At 55.1% G+C, this 24,044-nt stretch overlaps 1 protein-coding gene across 1 annotated transcript; it reads left to right on the plus strand.

Moving 5' to 3' along the window:
• Positions 1–656: 656 nt before the first annotated feature.
• Positions 657–22,048, plus strand: LOC119101674 (protein Wnt-4). Its single transcript, XM_037225088.1, has 8 exons — positions 657–921; positions 13,952–14,081; positions 14,698–14,818; positions 15,577–15,734; positions 16,695–16,802; positions 18,292–18,390; positions 18,949–19,115; positions 19,665–22,048. The coding sequence occupies exons 1-8, from the start codon at positions 842–844 to the stop codon at positions 19,864–19,866; spliced, it is 1,065 nt and encodes a 354-aa protein (XP_037080983.1). The 5' UTR covers positions 657–841; the 3' UTR covers positions 19,867–22,048.
• Positions 22,049–24,044: the final 1,996 nt, after the last annotated feature.

The following is a 24,044-nucleotide window of genomic DNA, read 5'->3' on the forward strand; positions in this document are numbered from 1 at the left end:
ACAATAACTCCAACATCCAATCATATTTCGCAGTCTCATGTAGCTTAATGCAACTCGATCCCCTTTACAATAATTACGGTGGGCTTAAGGCTTTAAAATCTAGTCATCTCTCGTCAGCCGACTATGCAGGCGCCGGTACGGCCGCTGAAACGGAAATTAAGGGTCACTGCTTCGGCGCTCAAGCGACATTAGCGGAGGATTAGGGCCGGCGGCGGCGTTTGGGACGGCTGCGCCAGCTGCTGAGGGGCTGGCCCGTGTCGGCTGGCGCGGGGTGGCCCGGTCGGCCGGATAACGCGCTGGTGTGACGCCCGGCGGTGCGGCGGCACCGCGGCGTGTCGGGGCTCATCGATTTTATGGCGCGGCGCCCCAGACCGCACCTCCGCCGTTGCTGCGTCTGTTCCCCTCACGCCTGGGTTTACGAGCGGGGACCCTATCGACACTATTAGTTCTTTCATTAGCTGGAGAATGAGCGCCAGATTTTATTGCATGTCCTCTTTACGACCTGGCGCGCACGGCGCCCGGCTCCTCCGCCAATGAGGCGGCAGCGCGCGCCGCCGCCGACGTCGCTCATTGGTCAGCAGCGGAGGCTTACGCGAACGACTCGCGAGAACTCGCGTCGGTGAAAATACCTGCAGCACATCGCGTGGGGGAGGAAGGGAAGCACGCGCGGGTCTTCCGAGCCTTCTGGCAGTACGTCGGCGGCGGCTACAGTGCGCTGTGAAGGCTCTGTGCCGACGCCGGTCGGTGGGGACGGCGGTGCACGGGTGATCCCAGCCCCGGGTCGGGAGTCGGAGCTCCCCTGCAGTGTGGCGGACGCGCCGCGCCGAGGCCGGGGCCGAGGATGAAGCTGACGCGAGCCTGCCTGGCCGCTCTGTGCCACCTGCTCCTGCTCGAGTGCTCCACGGTCAACGCCACCTGGTGGTAAGTGAGCCGGCGGATCACGAACGCAATCTCGCCAAATCGGCTGAAGGGATAGAGTGAGCGGCATCCGCGTGATGCAGCCGAGCCCATTCCCGAAACTGGATATCTTCTTGGGTTTAACAGCTTCCTGTGTAAAGCTGGGGTGTTCGCTGCATGGGGAAGAGAATGAGAAGAAGGACTGAGCAGAATTAGCAGGTGCTGTGCCGTAATGGTCGTATACTGCACGTCTTATCTGGCGCTCGGTTGTGGGCGGATGCACTGTCTCTTGTGCCTCGCGGGGGCAGCGTCCTGGCACGACTGCGTTCATTATGCAGTGTCGTGCAGTCCCCATATCATTTGCCAAGAACGATCGCTCCTTTAGCACACAGTTCATAGCAGTTCTCCGCCCGTATGGGATGCACGTTCTTGAGGTGTTTATTGCGCTTGAGACGGATTGCACCGCGAGGTATTGTAGTAGACCGCGCCAGCCTCACCTGCGTCTCCTCTTATTTAATAATCATTCATGTGCATTCGGGCATTTCATGCGATCGCGTCAATGCAATAAGCAAACGCGATGATAGCATGGGTATAACGCCTGCCTATTGTAAAAGTAGGCGGACTGCATGCATGGCACGCTCGTCATGGCATGATATAGCATGCACACGATAGTGCGCCTATCTTCTGATGTACATTAAGCCTTCCAAAAATGTGATGCGTTCTGTTCACCATCATGCCACTGGAGATCGTCCGATGCGAGAGTTGCCGCACAGTCGTTGTGCAGGAACTCTCCGCTGTAATAGCAGAATCATGCTCATACAGCACACAGCCGTACATGAAATCCGATGAAATCCGCTGGAAGTACGTGGCGTGCGAGTTTTTCTAGAGCTTCCTTCCCTGCAGGACGCTATCATGTATCACTATCTCACGTGCGGCACACAACACTGGCTTTTCGCTCGCAGGCTAAGTGGTTCCACCGCTTTCTGTGAGTGAACTGTCGCAGATATTCCGTCAATGCTATCGCAGTCTGCACGCTCAAGCGGATTGGCTCCGACAGCGGTCTATGCAAAATCATCGTCCTACGAACAGAAACCGATATATATATATATATATATATATATATATATATATACAAACAAACATGACAGGGCATCAGCACAACAACTGACAGGCAACACTGGCATTCTCCAGAAACGCAATATCAGAAGACGTGTTCAAATTTCGAAACAAGCATATTTATCAGCAAATTCTCTCTAGCCCTAAGCAAACAAACAAATTCCTGCACAACTCTTGAGTTGTTGGGTGGTAGGTAGCATCTACCTTACATGGAATTGTGATTATGGGCCTTCTGTTGTGTTTTCACTACGTACGCATGTCTTTTCATTGTGGCTGTCACCATGGGTTTTTGCACATCAAGTAACGATAGGAATTTTTACTTATCTCCGTGCTAATTGATGTTTTTAATATAACGATGCACATCTGCCGCTCTTGAAAACTTAAGGCCCATCACTTGTGCCATTAGTATTTCTCCCATTATGGGATAAAGAAGTGAACTCATGTTTATTTTCCGGCGACTTCAAATTTGTAATTTTCATGAAGCGTATTTGACGTCACCGGGAAATGCACATGAGCTCGCTTCTTATCCAAGAAGCTGCCGAGTGCATAATGTTGTGTTGCTGTGCCTCTTTTGAATGTCTGATGATGTTAGTGGATTCAACAAGCTTTGATATAAAGGCGGAGTTCTACAAAAATGTCCAATTGATGGTAGAAAGGCCGTCGGGAGCCTGAAAAACCTTGGCGAGAAGTAGCCGAAATGTCTACCGAAACATACATGACTCAGATGACGTCACCTTGTCTCGTGCTCAGACGGTGTAACGGTGTGCCGTGCTCTGATGCTCAATGCCGAGTGTCTTCACCTGATGCTGTAGGGGTCACGTACCCACTGTGGAGTCACGAGGCGACGGAGACCGAGGAACGTGACGCCAGGCTACAGCGCTGAGAAAGGCCAGCTTTTGTTTCATTATGAGGTGGAATGAGACATCACGCCGCGCTGCCGTGACGCCCGGCGACTAGAGAGGATCGCGGCGTAACGCGTCATGAGAGAGGACGGAACCGTGCTCTGACGCCACGAGCCTAGCCTGGAGAGGACTGCAATGTGGCGTCACGAGACGGGCCGCGCCGCCGCGGCCATTAGCGCCGCCGCATAACTCTGTCCTGTGCCTGGTGACGGCCTGCCGTATCCGTATGCAGCCCGGCCGGCCCGTCAATCAGGGCAGACTCGGCTGGTCTCGGCGCGGTCAGACATCGGCGGCGATGGCCACGCCTCTGGCCACAGCTCGGTACCAGCACTGGTCACAGCTCAGTACCAGCACCGGCCACAGCTCAGTACCAGCACCGGCCACAGCTCAGTACCAGCACCGGCCACAGCTCAGTACCAGCACCGACCACAGCTCGGTACCAGCACCAGCCACAGCTCGGTACCAGCACCGGCTGCAGCTCAGGAACTGTGTAATGCTTCTATAGCTCACTAGCGGCACCGCCTTGTCAGTGTCTGCCAGATCCGGCAGGAGTTCCGTAGAGCCACAGTCGTGGTACGCCCGTTAGTAATGGCTTGGGCAGCTGCCACACCTTTTATCACCCGTGTGGGAGCGTCAGACACGTCCTCAGAAGTGCACGTGCCACTACTCGGCATAACACAGACAATTTGGACAACCTGTGCCGCAAGGCTTCCGGGAACTCTTACAAAAAGGGAGTTACTTTGTCTCAGATTGCGTTTAACTCATCATTACCAACTTTTTCAAGTGTCATATCCGCTAGCAACAATACAGAGGAAAAATTATGTGAATGAAAAATATTCACATCTCTCATCACCCATTTCATGACACATTATTACGCCGTTGTGACAAATGCTCCAAAAATCTGTTAATTTGTGTGAGATCTTCATGCCGTAGTACCGCACCGTTTTTGCAAATGCGTCCGTTTTTAGGCGTTTTGCACATTGAGCTCAATTAGGGCCCAAAGGTTTCTACCTTTCTAGAACGCTACGCTTAACACAGAGCTGCCAGGAAACACGGGGTTTCGCACAGCGGGATTAGTGCGTAAATAAGGACGAAGACGGAGGGGGAATGGCCAAAAATGCATAACGTAACTGAAAGGCCGCCCCTCGGACATTGATCGAGGCTCGGCTTGCTATGCTGCGCCTGCCCTGCATCCTGCTCTCAGAAGCGTATTCGCACACGCGCTCGGCTGGGTCCGGTTGCCGCTGACCCGGCCTCGGACGTAGGCCCCGGCCCCGGCCCCGGCCCCGCTCCCAGTCCCGGTCCGGTCCCCGGTCCGGTCCCCGGTCCCGGTCCCGGTCCCGGTCCCGGTCCCGGTCCCGGTCCTGGTCCCGTCCCGGCCCTGGTCCCGGCCCCGGTTCCGGTCCTGGCCTCGGCCCCGGTCCCGGTCCCGGTCCCGGTCCCGGTCCCGGTCCTGGAGCCGGCCGCAGCGGTCCGGTCCGGAGCGTGCGGGACCCGCCGCCGCCGATCGGCTTTTTACGGTCGCGGCGGGCGGCCGGTCCAGGAGCCGGACGACAGACGCCCGGTCTGGATTAGCCGGGCAAAAACCGCGTCATCGCCACTCACCGCACGGCCTTTGAACGGCGCCGGCAGCAGCGGCGGACACAAGAAAGTCGGGCCTCCCGCTAAATCACGCTCAGCTCAGCTTGGCTACCTGATGCGGATGAGATGAAGTAAAATAAAATCACATCTGGCCTGCTGTGAGCAATCAAAAACGTGTCGTTATCCAAGAACCATACGCAAACAACAGGACCCACTTGGCGTATGCAGCGATCCGTGACAAATCCTACGCGTCACTGACATGAATGACTGCATGATAATACGATATCGGTGACACCTGGATGACAAACAGCCAAGGAACTTGAATACTATCGCCCGGTTAACAGAAAGGCAAACTTTTCATCTCACATTCCAATATCCGAAAAATGTAGTGAGTTCTAATGGGCCTGTATGACTTCATCGTGGTCTCGTGCCATCGTGAGGCAAGGCTTTTTTCTGACGGATATGTCATCATTACATTCTGTCTTCCAGGGTTGTAGCTAAAACAAATGCAAGATCGCATTCCACAGCTATTCAAGATTATTATCAGACTGGGGCCTTATAAGCCGCACACTCAAAGTACGGTAGTTTCTAGACCAGAAACCTCTAAAATGTCGACAACGAACAGCATTACTCCCTTTCCTCCCGATTACTCGCAGAGAATAGTCTTCTCCACGATCTCCAACCTCTTTAGTCAACAACCAGGAGAAAGTGCATTTCCCACACCAGCTCATACCGTATCTTGGGAGACCACCTGCGTTTTCGCCTGGAATTCCTGAAAGCGACCTATGCTGTGCACTCCGCGTCACAGCGGCCTGTGACGGCAGCGCAGGACGTCACGGTGGCGTGCTCTGCCAGAGCAGGACGCCACGATGGCGCGCTCTGCCAGAGCAAAACGTCAAGGTGACGTGTCCAGAGCAGGACGTCACGGTGACGTGTCCAGAGCAAAACGTCACGGTGACGTGTCCAGAGCAGGACGTCACGGCGACGTGTCCAGAGGAGGACATCACGGTGACGCGTCCAGAGCAGGACGTCACGGTGACGTGTCCAGAGCAGGGCGTCACGGTGACGCGTCCAGGACAGAGCGTCACGGTAACGTATCCTGCCAGAGCAGGACGTCACGGTGACGTGTCCTACCGGAGCGGCGGCCGTGCCACCGGCGCAGCGGCCACCCCGCACCTGGCCAGCCAGCGGGGCTCACCACAGAGGCGGCGGGTCACCACTTGAGCACGCCCCGCAGGGCCGCGAGCGAGGCGGACCGCAGCGAAAGTCTGCTGACCCGGGCCTACCGGCGCTGCCGGCGCCTCACCGGAGCGCGGTAGAGGCGGCCATGAGCCGCCGGTCACGCCCCAGCGGCCAGCATCAGTACGACGGAATGCATCACGACGTGGGACGACCGTGGCGAGCACGGAGGTGAATATTCTCACCATACAGAAAGTTGAGCCACGGGCGCGAGTAGTAGGACGGCCAGGGTCATCTGGATATAGATGGATGCTTTTGAGAAATTTGAAGTTAGGTCTATGGCCGAGCATGGAAGGAAACAAATGACGAACACCCCTCCACTCCCCCACTCAAACCACGAACGATTTACCTGTCTTCCCTGTAAGATCTATGCTGAGCTATGACAAATCCATTTACGTTTGCAACCCACACAAACAGGAAGTTGGTCTTGGCCATGGCCGTCTTTCATGATAATGGCAACCAGGTTCACTGACTAGCACCGATAAGCTGATCCACAGATAACGTTACTTCGGGGCGGGTGGCGCGTTGGCCCTGTTCAATGCTGCCGACGAATCGGGACCACAACATCTCGCACCTTGTTGATTGTGACTGAAGGACTGATAAACACGCCATTAGTACGGATGGATCCCGGAAACAGCTGACCGGTCTACACGCGCACGCGATCTCAGCGTATGCCGCCTTCCTCCGTTTAGATTGAACAGCGTGCCTTCCAGGTCGTTTTTGTAGGCTTCATTGACCACTACCGAGACGGTTGCTGATCCTTCTCTGTATCAGACAGCGTTGAACTCGCTCGGTGGTTTGTTTACGATGCATTTGCCTGGCCTTTGAAACAGGCGTCCGTAATGTCAGTAGCGCCAGTAGCGTCAGTAGAAACAGGCGAAAAGTGTTTCTGCTACGGTTGGAGAGATATGACATTAATCCTAAAACCATCCTGGTTTCCAGGTTCTAGTTTCTCCACTTCTAGGTTCCTGGTTTCTAGGTTCCCGGTGTCTAGGTTTTTAGGTTTCTAGGTTCCTGGTTCCTGCTCAACTGCACGTGACTCGCCACTGTCATCACCATCACCATCACCGGTAATCGGCCTGTATGGATACCGTCCCGCTGCGATTGCACGTGCTCGAGATTTGCAGGCACGGCTTCCAGCAAGGTCGTACAGAGCTCTCGCCCTTGCCTAATGTTATGTTAGCCAAACTGAGTGTAATGTTGCAGTGACATGACGCCCGATTCACCGACTTGTGTGCAAACTTCTTAAAAATTGCACGGCACAACTTTTTGCACTTTCCTTGGGCTTCAGTGTAATGTATTTTGGATTGTCACTTCCAGGGCCAGTACAAAAACATGCATTGCAGGGCATATGAGCTCTGTAACAGGCTAAGTATTTTTCGTCGTTCATGACGACATCCGTCGTAATTGAACCGCTCGACGCACCCCACAAAATGGTGAAATCTAGCTTTCTGAGCAGCCTTCTCTTGATTTTTGGTTCATTGTGTGGCCTTCTGCCTCTTTTAACACCTTCAAGATTTCAAGCATTACCCGTTCTGTATCGCACTTCTGGAGACAGGGCGGGCCTGCTGTGAGCTTCGAACTCTCATTCAAGCTATTTGCATTTGATCACGCAAATGGGTGTCCAATTACCGCCAATCACGGAGTATAATGCCACTTCTCTGCCGGCTCTTGATCCAAACAAACACAGTCTGAACTCGACTGGTCGAAGCGGTGTAATACCAAGCGGGACAGAAGCCACTTACGACATGCTGCCGGCGCCCTGGCGCGACCGCGTCACAAGCGTCTCGTTTTTCGCCGCTCGCTCGACAGGCCGCCACAGCCGTAATCGCCGTGTCCAATCGGTGCAGGCACTCGGACCTGGTCACCCGCTGTCCGGCTGCCAGGCTGGGTCGGCCGCGCAGGGCCTCCGACCAAACCAGAGTGGCAAACACGCGGCGACAGGCGCGTGTGCGGGTTGGGAGAGGCACGTGTCTGATTGGCTGTGCTCCGGTTAGCGTGCGCTCTAAGCTCCTGACGCTTATCTGGCGGGGCAGAGGATTTTCGCCCAGCGATGAATTAGGAAATGCAGATCAGGAGTGCGTCACGGAATCTTAGTTTGTACTGATCGGCTAACGATATTAAGGCTGAGATGCATTTTGCATGGGTGTGACGTACAGTTACGGTGCGTGACGGTGTTGCACCCGGCGTTCAAACAGTGCAGAGCACCTGCACCTGGCGTTCGGATACTGTAGGTCACCTGCACCCGGTGTTCATGTGCCGTAGGTCGCCTGCACCCGGCGTTCGGGTACTGTAGGTCACCTGCACCCGCGCGCTCAGACACTGTAGGTCATCTGCACCCAGCGTTCCGATACTGTAGGTCATCTGCACCCAGCGTTCCGATACTGTAGGTCACCTGCACCCGGCGTTCAGGTACTGCGGGCACCTGACGACCTAAAGCATACCACCGAGTGTGGGCTGGCAGTCCATCAACCACTGACGTCAGAGCCAAGCGTGATTACCAGGTGACCAGCGCTGGTGGAACTCGGCATTGTGAAGTACGACATCCCCGTAGTCGTGGCGGGAGGTGCCGTTGCAGGGGTCTGAGATGCGCGCGTTCAGTCCTGATGGCTGGGCAGAGGAGCGCTTCACTTCCCCTCTGACAGGCCGTCAGCACTGGATGCTCCTCGTCACGCAGACGGACGCTGGCGGTGCGGGGTTCGTGCATCACATCTCAGAAAGCATGGCCCTTCCAGCTCGAGGGCCTGCGTGACCGACGCTTTGCCCTGGCCGGCGAGGTCATCCTGGTGCTGGGAGAAACGCGGCACAGTCAAAGCAAAACAGAATTTCGACAGGATCCGTGGATATATGTGCGCGCCTTCGCTGTTGAGAGGTGGCGGGAAGTCCCGGAGGACGCTCGCCCGGCACGTTTCATGGCTGTAAGCTGAAGTTTACGACAGGGGTGGCGCGCGCGGTACCGGGATGCGCGCGCGCCTGCTGACAGTCGTTCTCGTAAACATCAGCCGAACTCCTCCCACGGGTCCTTACCTCCGGCACTGACTCACGTGCCAGGTCAGTTCCTGATGCTGAGGTGACTCACCCAGCACGCGGGGCTAGTCCCAGCTCGTGACCTGAGTCACGGGTTTGGAGGCCGGTTCAGCCTCTGAACCGATCAATCACACGAGCAGCTGGTGACAACCCCTGAACTGCCTGCCTACTGGCCGGCCGCCGGTGGCTCTCGGGCGCTGCTAGCGAGAATGACGGACGGCGTCCCCGGCCGGCCGCCAGCGGCTCTCGGACGCTGCTAGCGCTGATGACAGGCGGTGCCCCCGACCGGCCGCCAGCGGCTCTCGGACGCTGCTAGCGCTGATGACAGGCGGCGCCCCCGACCGGCCGCCAGCGGCTCTCGGACGCTGCCAGCGCTGATGACGGACGGCGCCCCCGGCCGACCACCGGCGGCTCTCGGACGCTGCTAGCGTTGATGACAGACGGCGCCCCCGACCGGCCGCCAGCGGCTCTCGGACGCTGCTAGCGTTGATGACAGGCGGTGCCCCCTCCGGCCGCCAGCGGCTCTCGGACGCTGCTGGGGCTGATGGCCCTGCCGGCTCGGAGGCGGCCGTTTACCGCCGCTGCTCCCAGCCTTAGTGGCGCTCTAACCGGCGTCCGCGGCCGCAATAACTGGGCCGTGCTTGTCGACTGGGTATTCGAAACGGCCAACACGCGCTTTATGTTTCGACAATGTTATCAACATTGGGATTTAGGTGACGGGTTTGGCTGAGATTGAAGGCAGGACGTGTGGGAAGTCGATGGGGCCTGGGCCTACAGCGCGGTGGTTACACGCTGGTACCAGTTTTTATGCCACCTGTTGTTTTTGTTTACTGCTTACTGGGATTGAAAACACGTAAGGATGGGGACGCTGCTGTGCAAAAATTGATGATAACTGTGCAAACAAAAGTGGATAACAATATTGCAAACAAGTCGCGCTGTATACTCGTTGAGGCTTGGATGAAATGCAAATGGAAAACGGCTAGACACAACGAGCCACAAATGCGCCCCCACTATCACCCATCTGAACGGAATCAACTCTAAGTTCTGATCCTTCAAAGCAATCTATGGTACAGTTATGTCTCAGACACCGTAATCCTCGCTCAGGCAATGAGCGCAAATCCTAACTTACGCGCGTATATGAGGAACGTATAAGATATACAGTCAAAAGAAAGATGCTTATCTAAGCAGCAAAGCGGGCAGAACGTCGCTTGGTATGGCACACAGGGAGTAAGAATAAGCGCCCATCTTGAAGGATTCTGGCACCTCGTGCAGGCATGAGGCGTAAGGTGTTTGACAGAGCCGCACCGTGATCTGAACTAGTGCAATTGAAAAGGCTACTACATTGGCCGTCTGCGAACAGGTTTTATTCCGTTTGCTCCTTTTCAAGTGCACGAATATTCGGGAGCTTTGTGCCAACACGGTGGTCATGAACCCGTTGTTCTGGGGCAACTGGGCAAACTTACTCAAGCAGCAAAAGCATTTCTTTTGTTTAGCTTCTACGAATGAAAGCACGTAGGCTGAGTCCCAACAACAGAGAGGTTTCGCCAATGGCGTGCTCCTGCGCACACGAACAACGCGTCGGCTCCAACTGTGGCAAAACCAGGACAAGACTTCAAGCCAGAGACTATTAGCGGATCGAGCACAATCGAGAAATCCCTTCACTGGCGACGTTAATGCCCGCTGAATGGTTACCAACCCCTCCAGCCACCAGCCGACCCGTGAAGGCCGCGCCGCGCCATCAGTCGACTGGAAATGAGTAACAGATGACGAAACCGGCTTCGAAAGCGACAGAGCCAAAAAACAATGGGAAGATTCATAGGCTCGCACATGTGACGGACGCCGTCCCCCACCGCCGTTCGCACCACGGCGGGCACGTCTCTTGTCCTCTGTGTGCAGCTGTCCCGCTATGGACAGGGCGAGGCGGCGGACAGACCCGAACGGACAGGGACGCTCCCCTCCTGGGGCGAGCGACGGGGGCGGACAGCTCCCAACATAAATCTCGCGCGCCGCGGAAGTGGCGCTATGGCCGGGGTGCTGACTGGGCCAGCCCTCACGCCGCGCGCAATTAGTTAGCGGCCTAATGAGGCGGACGCGCGGCGCACGCGGCGGCGGCGCCTCTGACTCACGCTGTGGCGCTGCTACCTGGCGCCGGCGGCGCGACGCCGCCGGCAGGTGACCGTCGGCGACGACAGTGAGTCAGGTGGGCGTCGCCAGCCGCCTGACGCCGGCCGATGACGGGCCGGACCGGCGGCGGCGGCGGCGCGGTCAGCGAGGTCGGTCCGTCATGACATGTCACCGGGCGATGAGGTGAGGTGGGGAGGGGAGGGGGTATCCACAGCCGGACAGCTGCTCGGGAGTCGGACGGCCGCTCAGGAGCGGCGGCACAGATTCAAATGATCGAGGTCAGGCCGGCCGGTCACTGAGGGCGAACCATGAGGACAGGGGCATATGCTGGTGAGAAGCGGGGTTATCATCAGGGCGATGATGCCTGAGAACCGTGACCATGGGGGAACAAGCTGGCTGCGATTAGAGTGCATTTTACTGCATGTGTGCAGTACATGATGGCGCCTCAATTGCCAAGACACTCATCTTAAGCTGACTCGCTTTGGACTGAAATGAAATCCTTTCACCGCTACATAACGTGCTGCGCGCGTGCGGATGTTTGCTGTGTCCAGCCCGTTACTCTTAATCCAGGGGCTTGATGTTGCGCGAGTGATTAGAGATGTGATTTAAAGGGCCCAAACCCAGGCCCATTCAATCGGACTGCAAATCTGACCGAACCCTTTCCGGCCGGTCCCCATTGGCTCTGGTGTGTTTCGAGGCTTGATCGTATCATCCCTCCTTTGTGTGCCTCGCTGTTCAGCGTGTCCTTGCCTGGGGGGGGGGGGGGGGGAGACGCAAGAGGGGACCGCAAATGGACCCGTCCTCCGGTGCACGGCAGATCGATGCCAGAACGCGGCCGGTCGCCCACAACCTTTTATTCAGCCTCGCGACTAGGTTATGGTTGGCCGACGAGCGACGCATCTGGTTTGGTCGGACCACTTTTGTAATGACTTCTGTTCTGCTGCATGACATTGACGTGATTTTCTGAATGGCCGTACGCCATAAGGTCGTCAGATTGTAAAGCGCTTGCTGAGCTGATGACTTGGAACTTGTTGTCCAAGGGGACCCGTTTCTGTCGTCGTTACTGTTACCGCCTCCCACCATTGTGCGACAGGGGAGAGAAAACTGAGCGCCTCACGTCTGAGGAGCCAAATCTACTTCCAATCCAGCACACTGTGATGCATTTATGAGGAATCCCACGCACCTTTGCTGTTCTCTCCGGCTGTGAGCTCTCGAGTTCTCTCCGGCTGTGAGCTCTCGAGTTCTCTCGGGCTGTGAGTTCTCGAGATCTCTTGGGCTGTGAGCTCTCGAGTTCTCTCGAGCTGTGAGCTCTCGAGTTCTCTCGGGCTGTGAGCTCTCGAGATCTCTTGGGCTGTGAGCTCTCTAGTTCTCTTCGGCTGTGAGCTTTCGAGTTCTCTCGAGCTTTGAGCTCTCGAGTTCTCTCGAGCTGAGAGCTCTCGAGTTCTATCGAGCTGTGAGCTCTCGAGTTCTCTTGAGCTGTGAGCTCTCAAATTTTCTCGAGCTCTCGAATTCAACACTGTGAATCGGGCGCCTGCTTTAAGAGCTTCGGCTTACAAATGATTTAACGGAATCGCTGCTGTTTTTTGTATTTTGTGTGCGGTACGGACTTCGTTTCAATCGAGCACGTGGATGAGTATCTTGCAACTCAACTCGTAACTAGACTGTCGGTGTGGTCATTTGGTACCAATGACTGCGTCTGCCGCTCGTATGAACCATACGTTTTCACTGGTATTCACACCTTATAAAACTGAAACTACATTAAGTGAAGAAGCAATGTGGCCTTGCCTACGGCTCAATTACATGGTCTGTAAACCGAGTGTGATCCCACATACATGGCAGGCATGTAGTACCCGCATTCGGCTGCCAAGCAAGGGTCACGAGGCAATAATCTGGTCAAATAAGTCATTCTCAAATCTTTGAAGGAACATGGCAGTTCAGTGCATGAGAAGGCTTTCATATCTTACGCCTGTTGTAAATGCCAGTCAGGATAACTGTAAATCATATGTGGTTGTCAGGCATTCAGCAGAAATGCATGGTTTTATAAAAGGAGCGTTAGCTTGAGTGATTAACTACATTCCTTCCAAATGCGGCCCGGTCAACCTGCATAGATTTATGTACTTTTTTACAACCACAGGTTTTTCAGGGGACGGCCGATAAAGTAAAGTTATTCAGGCAACTGTTTGACGTCCGTTATGATTGCAACACGCAGAGCCACTGGCCTAGGACTACGCGCTCGGAGCAATGATTCGCGTTGGCCTGCTATTCGGCGACGTATTATTGTCACAACTGGTAATTTCTGGGTCTCATGATCCATATCATGGTTAAAGTCGACAGCTTAGAACAGGCTGTGTCAAGCAGCACTGCGACGAATCCATATCGAAGCAGTGGAAGTTCCATCCACTCTTTCACACCGAAATAAACGAACGACCCTTTAAGCACCACTGGCCGCAGCCACAGGCGTCCGACCCCTGTCCTGGTCGATGGCTGACTGGTCTCCACTCGATAAGCGGCCACTCATAGATGCGGCAGGCGTCTATGACTGTTCTGGCGTCCGCCCGACGAGGCCACGGGATCACGGTCCCCCAGACGGGTCTGCTGCCCCTCAACTCACGCACGTGGCTGCTGGTCAGTGTGCTGCTGCCGGCGACTGTCCGTCCGGGCCAGAGAAACCCGCCCAGGCAGGGCGGTGCTTCCGAGATCTGAGAGGTCACCCTGCGGCGTCGCATTCAGGTGGCCCGAGGGGTGGTCACCAGGCCCACTGGCAGGCATGGTTTTCTGCACACGCTTTATCTGTGTGTCCGTCACTTCAGTGACTTAAAACATTTCGAAGAGCATGCGGTCAACAATAGAGCAGCTGTCGTCCGTCCCGCTCTCGTTATTGGCAGTGCGTTGCCTGTTGTCTGGAGGTCCAGCTGTGATCTGGGTAGGCTTTTAGTACAACCGGCCACGGCCTATGGCGCGATCCCAGCACAGCCATCACCTCGTCAGCCTGGTGTGCGACCTGTGGCGTCACCCTTCACCTCTGGTCACGCGGCCTGTCTGTGACGCGGCCGCCCCGCCGGCAGGCTGCTGGGCATGCAGAGTTCGATCGACCTCCAGATGACGTCCAACACGTACCAGAACACCTGCCAGAAGCTACACTACCTGGTGGCCCGCCAGCGCGAACTGTGTGGTCTGGACCGGAACATCCTGCAGGTAGGATGGTCGCCGACCGCGGCGTGGCAGGCGGTCACTCCGATCACGCGCTGACCGAGGTCGTAAAAGAGCGCGGCTCGGCGCTTTGTGCGCGCCTTCGGTCGTGTCGTAAATTGCGCCGCAGTGTCGCGGTGGCGCAACATTCGCCGCCGCGGCCGCTCACCGCAACACCGGGAGACGCGCGGGCAGGCTGTCATTAAGGTGGCCCGATTGTGCCGCACAGGAAGTCGTTTTGAATGTCTGCGGCCGTGGAAACCACAGGTCGGCGTGCTCTTCCCTGTATGGGGCGGGCAAATGTGTTTTGTTGCTCCGTATGAGGCTGCATTCTCTTTGTATTTTGAATGCCGATGTATGGATCATAAATTTGATTGGAATGCTCATATAACCTTTATTTCTCTTGCTGCATGCAGGATGAGAATGAAGACAACTATCTCCAGACAGGGAATGAATCGGACGGGGCACATGTGGGCTCTGAAAGCATTTCCTCCGTTTACCAGACCTTGTGTGACCTGGGAGCATGTTTCACTTCTTGGCACTGAGCGCGGTCGCTGAACCGTGCCCCGGATCACTGCGTGGTGTGTGACCTTGCCCCCCCCCCCCCCCTGGTCTGCTGCAGAGCGTGGGTCGCGGCGCCAAAACTGGGATCGAAGAGTGCCAGTGGCAGTTCCGCGGCTACCGCTGGAATTGCTCAACCTTCAACAACAACACGTCCGTCTTCGGTGGTGTCGTCGCCGTCAGTACGCTATCACCGTCCTCCTTTTTTGTGTTGTATCGCATGCGCATACCAGATCACTGGCCAGCCTGTCTGAACCGCTGTCGTCGAGGCCCCGTGAGCGGTCCTTTCATCGCTGGTCGTGGTCTCCGTGCTGACGATTACGACTTCATCCGCCCTTTGCCACTTCCTTTCTTTCATCTTTGGTTGTTCTGGCACGACACGAACCTGCCTATGCAGCCTTGTGCATTGCTCAGGCCATGTGAAGAAGCACACATAATTGGCATGCGTACGGGTGCTTGTTCTGCTGCCCTCCGTTCCATAGCCAGTACCAAGCCAAGTTCTGAACTTATCAGTCCCAGTCTGGTAGTGTTAACGCTGCGATGCTTTGGCGTCTCGCCGCAGCAGGGTGAGGAATTACAACGGCAGTACCACATCACTGGCATGCGTCGTAAAACAATGAGAGGAAAATAGATATTAATCCCAGAGGAAGGGCGCTGGCCTGCTTGCGGTCTGTTTTCCTAGGGTTCCGCTGTTATGCCGTATAGCTGCCATGTATCCTCCGAGCCAGCTGTCCACCAGAGACAGGCAACAAGTCACTGGACTGTTGGTGTTTCTCGGTGCTAAGCCACTGTGGCGAGCTGAAAGACCGGCCAGCCGACTGGCCGAACGCCGCCTTTCATGATCGTCCTGCACCATACTGTTCCCGTCAGGCGGCTCAGCGGCTCTGGCCAGCCCGCTGACCGCCGCTCCCCCCCCCCCCCTTCCCCCTTCCGCCGGCAGAGAGTCGCGAGCGTGCCTACATCCACGCCGTGTCGGCTGCCGGTGTGGCGTACAGCATCACACGCGCCTGCAGCCGCGGAGAGATTGCCGAGTGCGGCTGCGACCAGCGCATCCTGACGCGGCGCGCCAAACGCTGGGAGTGGGGTGGCTGCTCTGAGGTGAGACTCCTCCTCCCACGGTACCGGGCACCTGCTCCGAGGTGAGACTCCTCTTCCCAAGTTACCGGGCTGCTGATCCGAGGTGAGACTCCTCTTCCCTCGGTACCGGGCGGCTGCTCCGAGGTAAGTTCCCACGGTACCGGGCGGCTGCTCCGAGGTGAGACTCCTCTTCCCACGGTACCGGGCGCCTGCTCCGAGGTGGGACTCCTCTTCCCACGGTACCGGGCGGCTGCTCTGAGGTAAGACTCTTTTTCCCACGATACCGAGGGCTGCTGCGAGGTGACACCCCTCCTCCCACGGTACCGGACGAATGCTGCGAGGTGAGACTCGTCCTCCCACCGTACCGGGCGAATGCTGCGAGGTGAGATTCCTCCTCCCACGGTACCGGGCGCCTGCTCCGAAATGAGATTCCTCCTCCCACGGTACCGGGTGCCTGCTCCGAGGTGAGATTTCTCCTCTCACGGTACCGGGCAGCTGCTCCGAGGTGAGATTCCTCCTCTCACGGTACCGGGCAGCTGCTCCGAGGTGAGATTCCTCCTCCCACGGTGCCGGGCGCCTGCTCCAAGGTGAGACTCCTTCTCCCCGAAGCCGGGTAGGTGCCGGGCGAGCTGCGTGACGGGCGAGAGCAGAAGAGGATAGAAGTGCGCTCGCTAGGCGAGGCGGTAGATTTCTCCTCAATTCATAGCAGGCGCTAGGGTATTTATTGCGATTGGGGCTCTGCAGGCGAACGATATGTTCCTGTGGGGCAGTCAGCCTGAGGAAGGTGCGAAGTGGTTACGAAGCCTTCAAGCAATACACATCGGGGCTGGGGAGAAGTTGTTCCGTGGTTTTCGTGGATTCATGTTTTGTTCATCAGCTCAGCCGTGCATGCAGTTAGGACGAGCTGTCGTCTTGGCCAACCGTCTTGTGCAGTGCTGATCTGTACATGCTGTGACTCAGATACGCCTTTTTGTTTGACAGGACGTGGACTTTGGACGCATGTTCAGCAAAGAGTTCGTCGACTCGAACGAGGAGAGGAACTCGGCCGAGGGCCAGATGAACCTTCACAACAACGAGGCTGGGCGAAGGGTGAGCTGTTCTGTGGCTGGACATGAGTGAAGCGTGAGGCGCTGCTGAACGTTCTAGCGACGCACTCGCCACGCACTCGCGGACGCTCTGGAGCCTGCGATGGCGGCCTGGCTCCGCCAGCGACCGAAACCTGAATGTGTGCTTCAACCAAACAGCTCTCACGCTATTCTCCCGCTGTCAGAGGGTGTCGGTACAACAGGCTTTGACCATCTTGTAGCAGCAGCTCCTTGCCTGCCTGGGACTAACGCCACACACACTATAAACACGCCTCAAAACGTCGCCCCATAGCAGCCTGTCAACCATCCCCCCTATGACAGCTCTCCTCCACACACTCGCATGTACAGCCATCGCGCACAGCTGCAGCGCACCGCCGCAGTCAATGGAGCTGCATGCTCCATGCTGCAGCACCCGACTGCTACATTGTCGGTCTCTGCTGACGCTGCGCTCACAGCTGACAATCTACGTCAGAACTGAATCGTTGCTGACGCTGCGCGGACGCATGAGAAGCTATGTCAGAACTGAATCATCCGTGTCATGCAGCGACTTGGGCGGGCGTGTCCGCATGGTGATGTGTCATCGTCACCTTTGGATGTCACTGATGGCTGCACGGGAACAAAGCGCGTGGTGCACAAGCTCTTGATTAATGCCAAGCGTACTTTGCGCTTGGCAAGCAGCCACAGCGCAATGTCCAGCTGACCTGCGGCCGGCGATGTTTAAGCAACGGATGAGAGACAAGCTGCAGCTTCAAGCGACCCTGATGGCTCCGTCAAATATGCCGGTTCGATGCGTCGGGAAGCAGCTACTGCTGGCCTCACCAGCGGCGGCTCGATGCCTTGTGAGGCAGAGCTTATCTGAAACAGACCGCCACGCTCTGTATCACTGAATTGAGTCTGGAACTTGGCTTAGGGTCCCTTGGTAATGGAGAGTCGAATGTTTGACAAAACTTGCATATCCCCTGGTAAATACGGGACAATGGAACCGAACAATGGCAGCGGAGGTCTCCACAAAGCAGCATTATCCAGCGAGCTGAAAGTTTCCCCCACTCCAGTGAAAAGCCCCCTTTGTTCCCGTTTTACTGGCTCCCGGCGTTCCGTGATAAGGATATTATAGGCCGTAAAACGAAGATGTAAAATTTTATACCGGTAATGGGATGGAATATCCACGGATGAAATCCAGCGGTGCCTGTCGGAGCAGAAATTACGATGACATAAAAACCGAAACAGCCAAGTCCGGCGAAGCGTCTACATACTCACTGTCGCGATGTCACTGACTGCCTCGCTGTCCGTTCGTATAACTGCAAATGTTCAACGTCCACTTCCGCATTCCTTGCGACTGGTTGACTGACCCATGCCAGTTGTAACCATACTTGCTGAAGTTTTGTACCAATGCCTCAGCCCACTACCAATAAGCACAGCGGGAGGGCCATGGGCGAACATTCCATACGTATTGAGCCGCGTCCCGCCTCTCACGGCTTGCGACATTGTTGCAGATAATAAAGAAGAGCCTAGTGCGTCTCTGCAAGTGCCACGGTGTGTCCGGGTCCTGTAACATGCAGGTGTGCTGGAGAAAGATGGCGCCCTTCAGAGAGGTATGGAACCAGCGTGTCGTGGTGAGGAGAGAAACAGTTCAGTTGTCCGACGGTTTAAGCAGTTGTCACGTCTCTATAGTTCACCCTGTCCGTGCTGCTCGTGCTGGCTCTCGTGCTCTTTCTTCACATGGGATGTGGGAAGTAAGGCCTTGTGAATGAGCGAAATTGCCGGACTAGCTGAGAAATCGTTGTGCTTGATTGCTGATCTTGATGATCTTGAAGATGCCCGATATTGAACATACCGTGCAGTCTGATCGGGATTCATGGAGCTAAGTTCACACATATCTCTGCGCTGCTCTAACATATCTGTCTACATGTCGCTCAGTGCCTGGGTCAGTGATCACGGCAGCCAACTCACCCGTGCCGGATTTTGTGCTTATTTAGATTTTCTCTCAGATTATGGCATCTTGAAAACAAAGAGTCAATGGGCTTCCTAATTATTCCAGTGTGTTGGACGTTTGCGAAATCAGCGCGCTTACGTGATTGGTGCCAATGTTTAGAAAATTGTATTGTTACAACTTAACATCAATTCACCAATGACTCTGACTGGTGTTGCAGATCGGTGACAAACTGAGAAAGAAGTTTGATTCTGCCACGATGATGCGCACAGTTCGTCGCAGACGCCGGCTTCGTCTTAAGCCCAAATATCCGCGCCAGAAGCGCCCCACCAGGCGGGACCTGGTGTACCTCGAGGACTCGCCAAACTACTGCGACAGGAACGACAAGTAGGGCGCCCGCTGCCCGCTGCACGGTCACGCTGCGCCCGATGCACGGTCACGCTGCGCCCGCTGCACGGTCACGCTGCGTCCGCTGCACATTCACGCCGCGAACACTGCCGGGATGGGAAACGCAGAGGACGGAGGGTGCCTCTCGGTGGTCGCAGTCACGGAGCTCATGATTTGGGATGACACGGAATTTGCCCATGATTTGCCAACCTCCTCCCAGTGATGGGTACCAACCATGGGGTCACGTTGAATGTCAGCAGACCGACAGTGGAAAAGCTTGACCTGCAGAGTATGGCGGTGCATGGAAAGACCAATGAAGATGAAAGCATTGGTGCGACCCCCGCTTCCCACCCTAACAGAACACTTTGCCCTGCAATGACAGCTCCGAAATCCTGCCCATTTCTTAATGCTCCTGTCAAAAGCTCTTACCTTGGTGACCCATCATATCCTTGGAGACGCGTGTGTAGCTGTCCCCTTACGAGTCGTGACCGACATCCCTTGACGGCTGACAGGCGTCACGAGACTGACGGCGCCGCTGTGCACCGGCAGATTCGGGATCGCCGGCACACGCGGACGGGAGTGCAACCGCACCTCCTGGGGCATGGACGGCTGCAAGCTGCTCTGCTGCGGCCGCGGCTTCCGCACCGAGGTGCTCGAGCTCTCCGAGAAGTGCAACTGCCGCTTCGTCTACTGCTGCCACGTGCAGTGCGAGCAGTGCAACCGGACTGTCGAGAGACACACGTGCAACTGAGGCGCCCGCGCGCCGGCCGAGGGCGGCAGGAGGGGTCGGACTTGCCGGGCGGTGGCTCGGCATCCGCGAAAGGTCGGCCCTGTGGCCTCTGCTCACCCAGGGGAGGACGTGCAGATACGAGATATGTCGCAATGGCGTACAGATGCGACGACGGCATGACAAGCGATGCTGGCCGAAACGAACCGCCGCCCGGGTCTTGGGGAAACAAGCCGATTGGAGACAACGCGATCGGCCAAATGAGCAAACTGGGAACGCTTTGGCTGTATGGAAATGTCGTAACCCGAGACAAACTCTGCGATCTTGCAGTGGTGCACTGAGCCGCGAGAGACTGTGTCGACCTGGGCGGACATGGCCGCCTGCAGGGAGTGCGCAGATGTGTCCCCTGAGAGCCACGCTACGCCCGGTCCAGCTGACCTGAGGTAGGCTGCTGGACGGCCCGGGACGCCAGCACGGTCCAGCGCCTGTGGCCAGTGCAGTCGGGCCGGCCCGCCGCGACCAGGGCGACTGACTGAGAGCTCAGCCAGCCAGCTCTACTTTGAGGCGCTATGCAGGCAGTGCACAGGGGTGGAGCGGCCGGCTCCGTTCCATGTAAGTGCGTCTGAGGGAGGTCACTCGCGAGCGTTCCGCGCGTGTATTCCTTGCCGATGGGTGGTCCCTGATTGTAAGGTCACTGCAACAAGAATAACCCATCCAGTGGGATATTGCACGGTAATTTGCCCGACTGACCGCATCCTGACCACATGATTGTCTTATATGTTCTACATGTGCATGGCGAATCGCGTCATTTTGTGAAGTTTACACCATCGGCATACCGCTGGTCTCTGTGTACATATAAAGTTCTTCAGAACCGCGCCGAAATCGGTTTCATCATGTGTGTAGTGTGTGCCCATCGAGTATTCGTAGAAGTCTAAGATGGTAATGTTTGATCGCAGCATATTGTGCGAATGTGCTACACTCGGCATAGAGTCCTGCCAAGTGTAAGCAAACTGGTGTAATACGCATGAAACGTGGCCAGAAGTTGTCGAGACCATTTGCTCTGCACAGTTCACGGCAAGTCAAACAACGCGCCGTGTTGTACATTGAGTAGTGCCCTGGATAGTTGACATGACTTCGACATTGATCATGGTTGACATGGTTGACAACAATCAATGTAGCAATCAATAACGCTGCCGCAAGGCACAAGCACCATGATGTAGCTTGGCCCGACAAAGCTTAACAGTGATCGCTGGGAAACAAATCGAGACAGATATCACCAGAGACTGACAAACCAAGATATTTTTTTGAAGCTCTATGTGCGTTTGAAAAAAAGAGGGCTACGAAAGCAATGCTATTTATTTAAGGCCCAGTTTGGTGTCACTTCTTGTTGTATTTTACCGTTTCAAAGCAAAGTTGGCCTAGCCGCATCACATGATTTTTACAAAAGCGAAGAGTTGAGTCGTCCCATTTTGTTACGTTTAATCTTTCAAATGAGCCGGCGTGCCAGAAGCAAGGTGGTGGCAAATCCATTGCAACGCTTCGAAAATTATCATAGATGGATATGGGTTTACACGGAACAAAGGTAGCTGGCCAATTGAGCCCACACAAGGTTCCGTGGCTGAGGGGCGCACCTAATGACAGTATATAGCTGCATACAGCCCAGACAGCGCGCCTACGCAGTCGCTTAGGGTCCAGATGTCATAAATCCCCACTGCGAACACACTTCGAGATTGCGACGTTTGGACATACCTTTGATCACTGACTGATTCAATGATATGCGTTATTCATGGACTACTTACTATTTTAGATACGACAGAAGGAAGTTTGGACGGTGTTCTTGCACGATTTACTTAACACTGCACGGTTTTGTAGTTTCTTTCTATGAAGTTGGACTGAGGTCGATAACACCAGAATGGGGCGCTATTTTGTCGGCCTGCCTCACCCATGCATAGGCATGCCTCACCGTGTGGACAATGTATTGTATTTGTGTTAAACTTTCGCTGGTTCGAGACATTGTACCGATCACTGTGCCAATAGGTGCTAGTCATGTGTAAAACAGGTCTCCAAGGCTATTTGGCCCGCGTGATCCTATGACGTTGAGGCGCGCCTGTTCTCCATCGTGCTGTTTCGTGACGTCTCCATTAGAATGCCTTGCACGCAAGTTGTGTGCGACCCCCTCAAATTGAAATACATTTTCATCGTTTATGCTTCGTCCTTGTGTTGTTTTTGTGTGCGTTGCGTATTAGCACGTGCTTTTGCTTCGCTCTCCGCGTAGATAGCCCGTCTACAGCTGGCAGAGCGCAGCGCATCAAACCGCCAACACGCGCCCGGACGGCCGGTTTAACATGCTGCGCTTGGTTGGGGTGGGAGGATGGGCGGTCAATGTGTCCCACACACATCCAAAAAGCGAGGTATGTACACAATATCCTCAAAGGGTAGGTGCCTGACCTCACTTGTGTTAAGTGCCGATATCCTGAAGTCGTGAACTTAGAGTCAAATGAGATCAAATAAGACCAAACTCCAGATCGGTGCCCGAAGTGCTCTCAAAGCTTTTCACGCAACCAACCTTTCCAAGCTAGATTCATATATAAGTTAAGTGTCAGAATGTATAAAGTGTACAAATGGCAGCGCAAATACCCAGTCAGTGATCTAACTTGGCCTTAAGACGGTAAAAATGGCCACAAAACTTTGGGATTATTTTGTTATTTGCACTGACAGACGACACCAAGCACTATCCAAAGCGGCATACTCCTCAAAGCACGTGGCTAGCCGAGTTCAGTTTGGGTTCAGTTTCATCAGCTGACCTGTATCAAGTATATAACATGCCGTTGTATGTCATTGTGATCCAGGAGCTCGAAATGAGTGTCAAAGGCTAAGTCGTCAAGCAAATTTTCCAGAAATAAGGTTGTGTGTGTTTTACCTTGATCTGACCTTTACGCCTGACCCAAGGTGAATAAAAGAACTAGTCGTGATCCTTATTTCAATAAAGCCGTTGTCTGAGAAACCATCCGAAAATTTACGAATTTGCCGAACACTGTTTTCGCATTATATTGAACGATTCCTGAGGAGCTGCCTTTGCTGAGAGCTATAGCCTGACCTTGACCTATCACAGGTGTCAGACGCTTCAGAGAATATATGAAATTTGATACCAATAGGTCGAAAATTTAGTTTCCTAGAGTTTAACAAAGTTTGGGGCGGCTGCACCGCGCCGTTCGGAACTTATTTTGAGAAAAAAAAGCTGGGGGTGGGTGGAACTGACCCCAAGCGCGAGCGTATGTTACAATTTGGTAACACATCTGGCCAAAGTGAGTGTGTTGTCATATTCCTGAGGGTGTTCAGCATGGGGTTAATTCCGATCCAGAGCATCACTCGTGTTAAGTGACAACGCAGTGTGAGAACTGCCAATACGGCATGGAAACTCAGGCACTATGGCAGTCCCTAAACGCAATCTGGAGAGTTTTACTTAACTACGATGCTGGCTAAACCCCATCCTAGTGGAGCTTAGCACAGTGCTGCACAGTACGATACGCTGCTCCTTTCGAAGGCCCATTTAAAATTTAACGTATGCTGTTTGGTAAGTGAAGCGTCACATTAATTGCGCATTCGTGTTGATTGTAAGGTCGTTATACTCTGCACAGAAGCTCCGGTATTGGCCAAGCACAAATCCGTGCGAAGCGCTGTAACACTGGCCTGGTCACTTGCTCCCTTCTGCTTCTAGGAACGAACGTCTATATTGGTCAGTCAGGTACAGAAGCGACAGTCGCTGACGACCTTAACCAGACCAGCAGCGCCCCTATGTGAGAAACAAGTGGCGCCACCAGACGTGCAGTCTGGCAAACATAGCGGTGCGCGTCGGCAGGTTTCGGTTCTTTTCAGAACCTCGACGTTTTCCTCATGGCTCCAACTAGGCCAGCAACACTGTATAAGGCGGTGGGAGTGGCTTAAGGCGCTGACCAACCGTTACCAGGACATATGTACGCAGCGTCTTTGTGTTTTGAACGCATCTCTCGAACCGTTTGCTGCATTGTAGCTGACTTCAGCTGCCTCAGTCCAAGACTGTTTTATCTATGACCTTTAAGCAAGTCCCACTACATCAGACCACTGTCCTGTGAACTCACCCTCAAGACGCTCAGAGGTCAGATGTGAAAAATCGACGCTCCGTGATGCGTTCTTGGCGCTGTGTGCGTCAGACCTTCCTGTCC

Source organism: Pollicipes pollicipes, unplaced genomic scaffold, assembly GCF_011947565.3.
Source record: "Pollicipes pollicipes isolate AB1234 unplaced genomic scaffold, Ppol_2.1 Scaffold_4881;HRSCAF=5763_pilon_pilon_pilon, whole genome shotgun sequence".
NCBI lineage: Eukaryota > Metazoa > Arthropoda > Thecostraca > Pollicipedomorpha > Pollicipedidae > Pollicipes > Pollicipes pollicipes.

Coding starts and splice junctions, on each gene's coding strand:
- LOC119101674 (XM_037225088.1), top strand. CDS start 842: ATGAAGCTGACGCGAGCCTGCCTGGCCGCTCTGTGCCACCTGCTCCTG. Junction 16,803..18,291: donor ACAACGAGGCTGGGCGAAGG/GTGAGCTGTTCT, acceptor ACATTGTTGCAG/ATAATAAAGAAGAGCCTAGT. Junction 18,391..18,948: donor AGATGGCGCCCTTCAGAGAG/GTATGGAACCAG, acceptor CTGGTGTTGCAG/ATCGGTGACAAACTGAGAAA.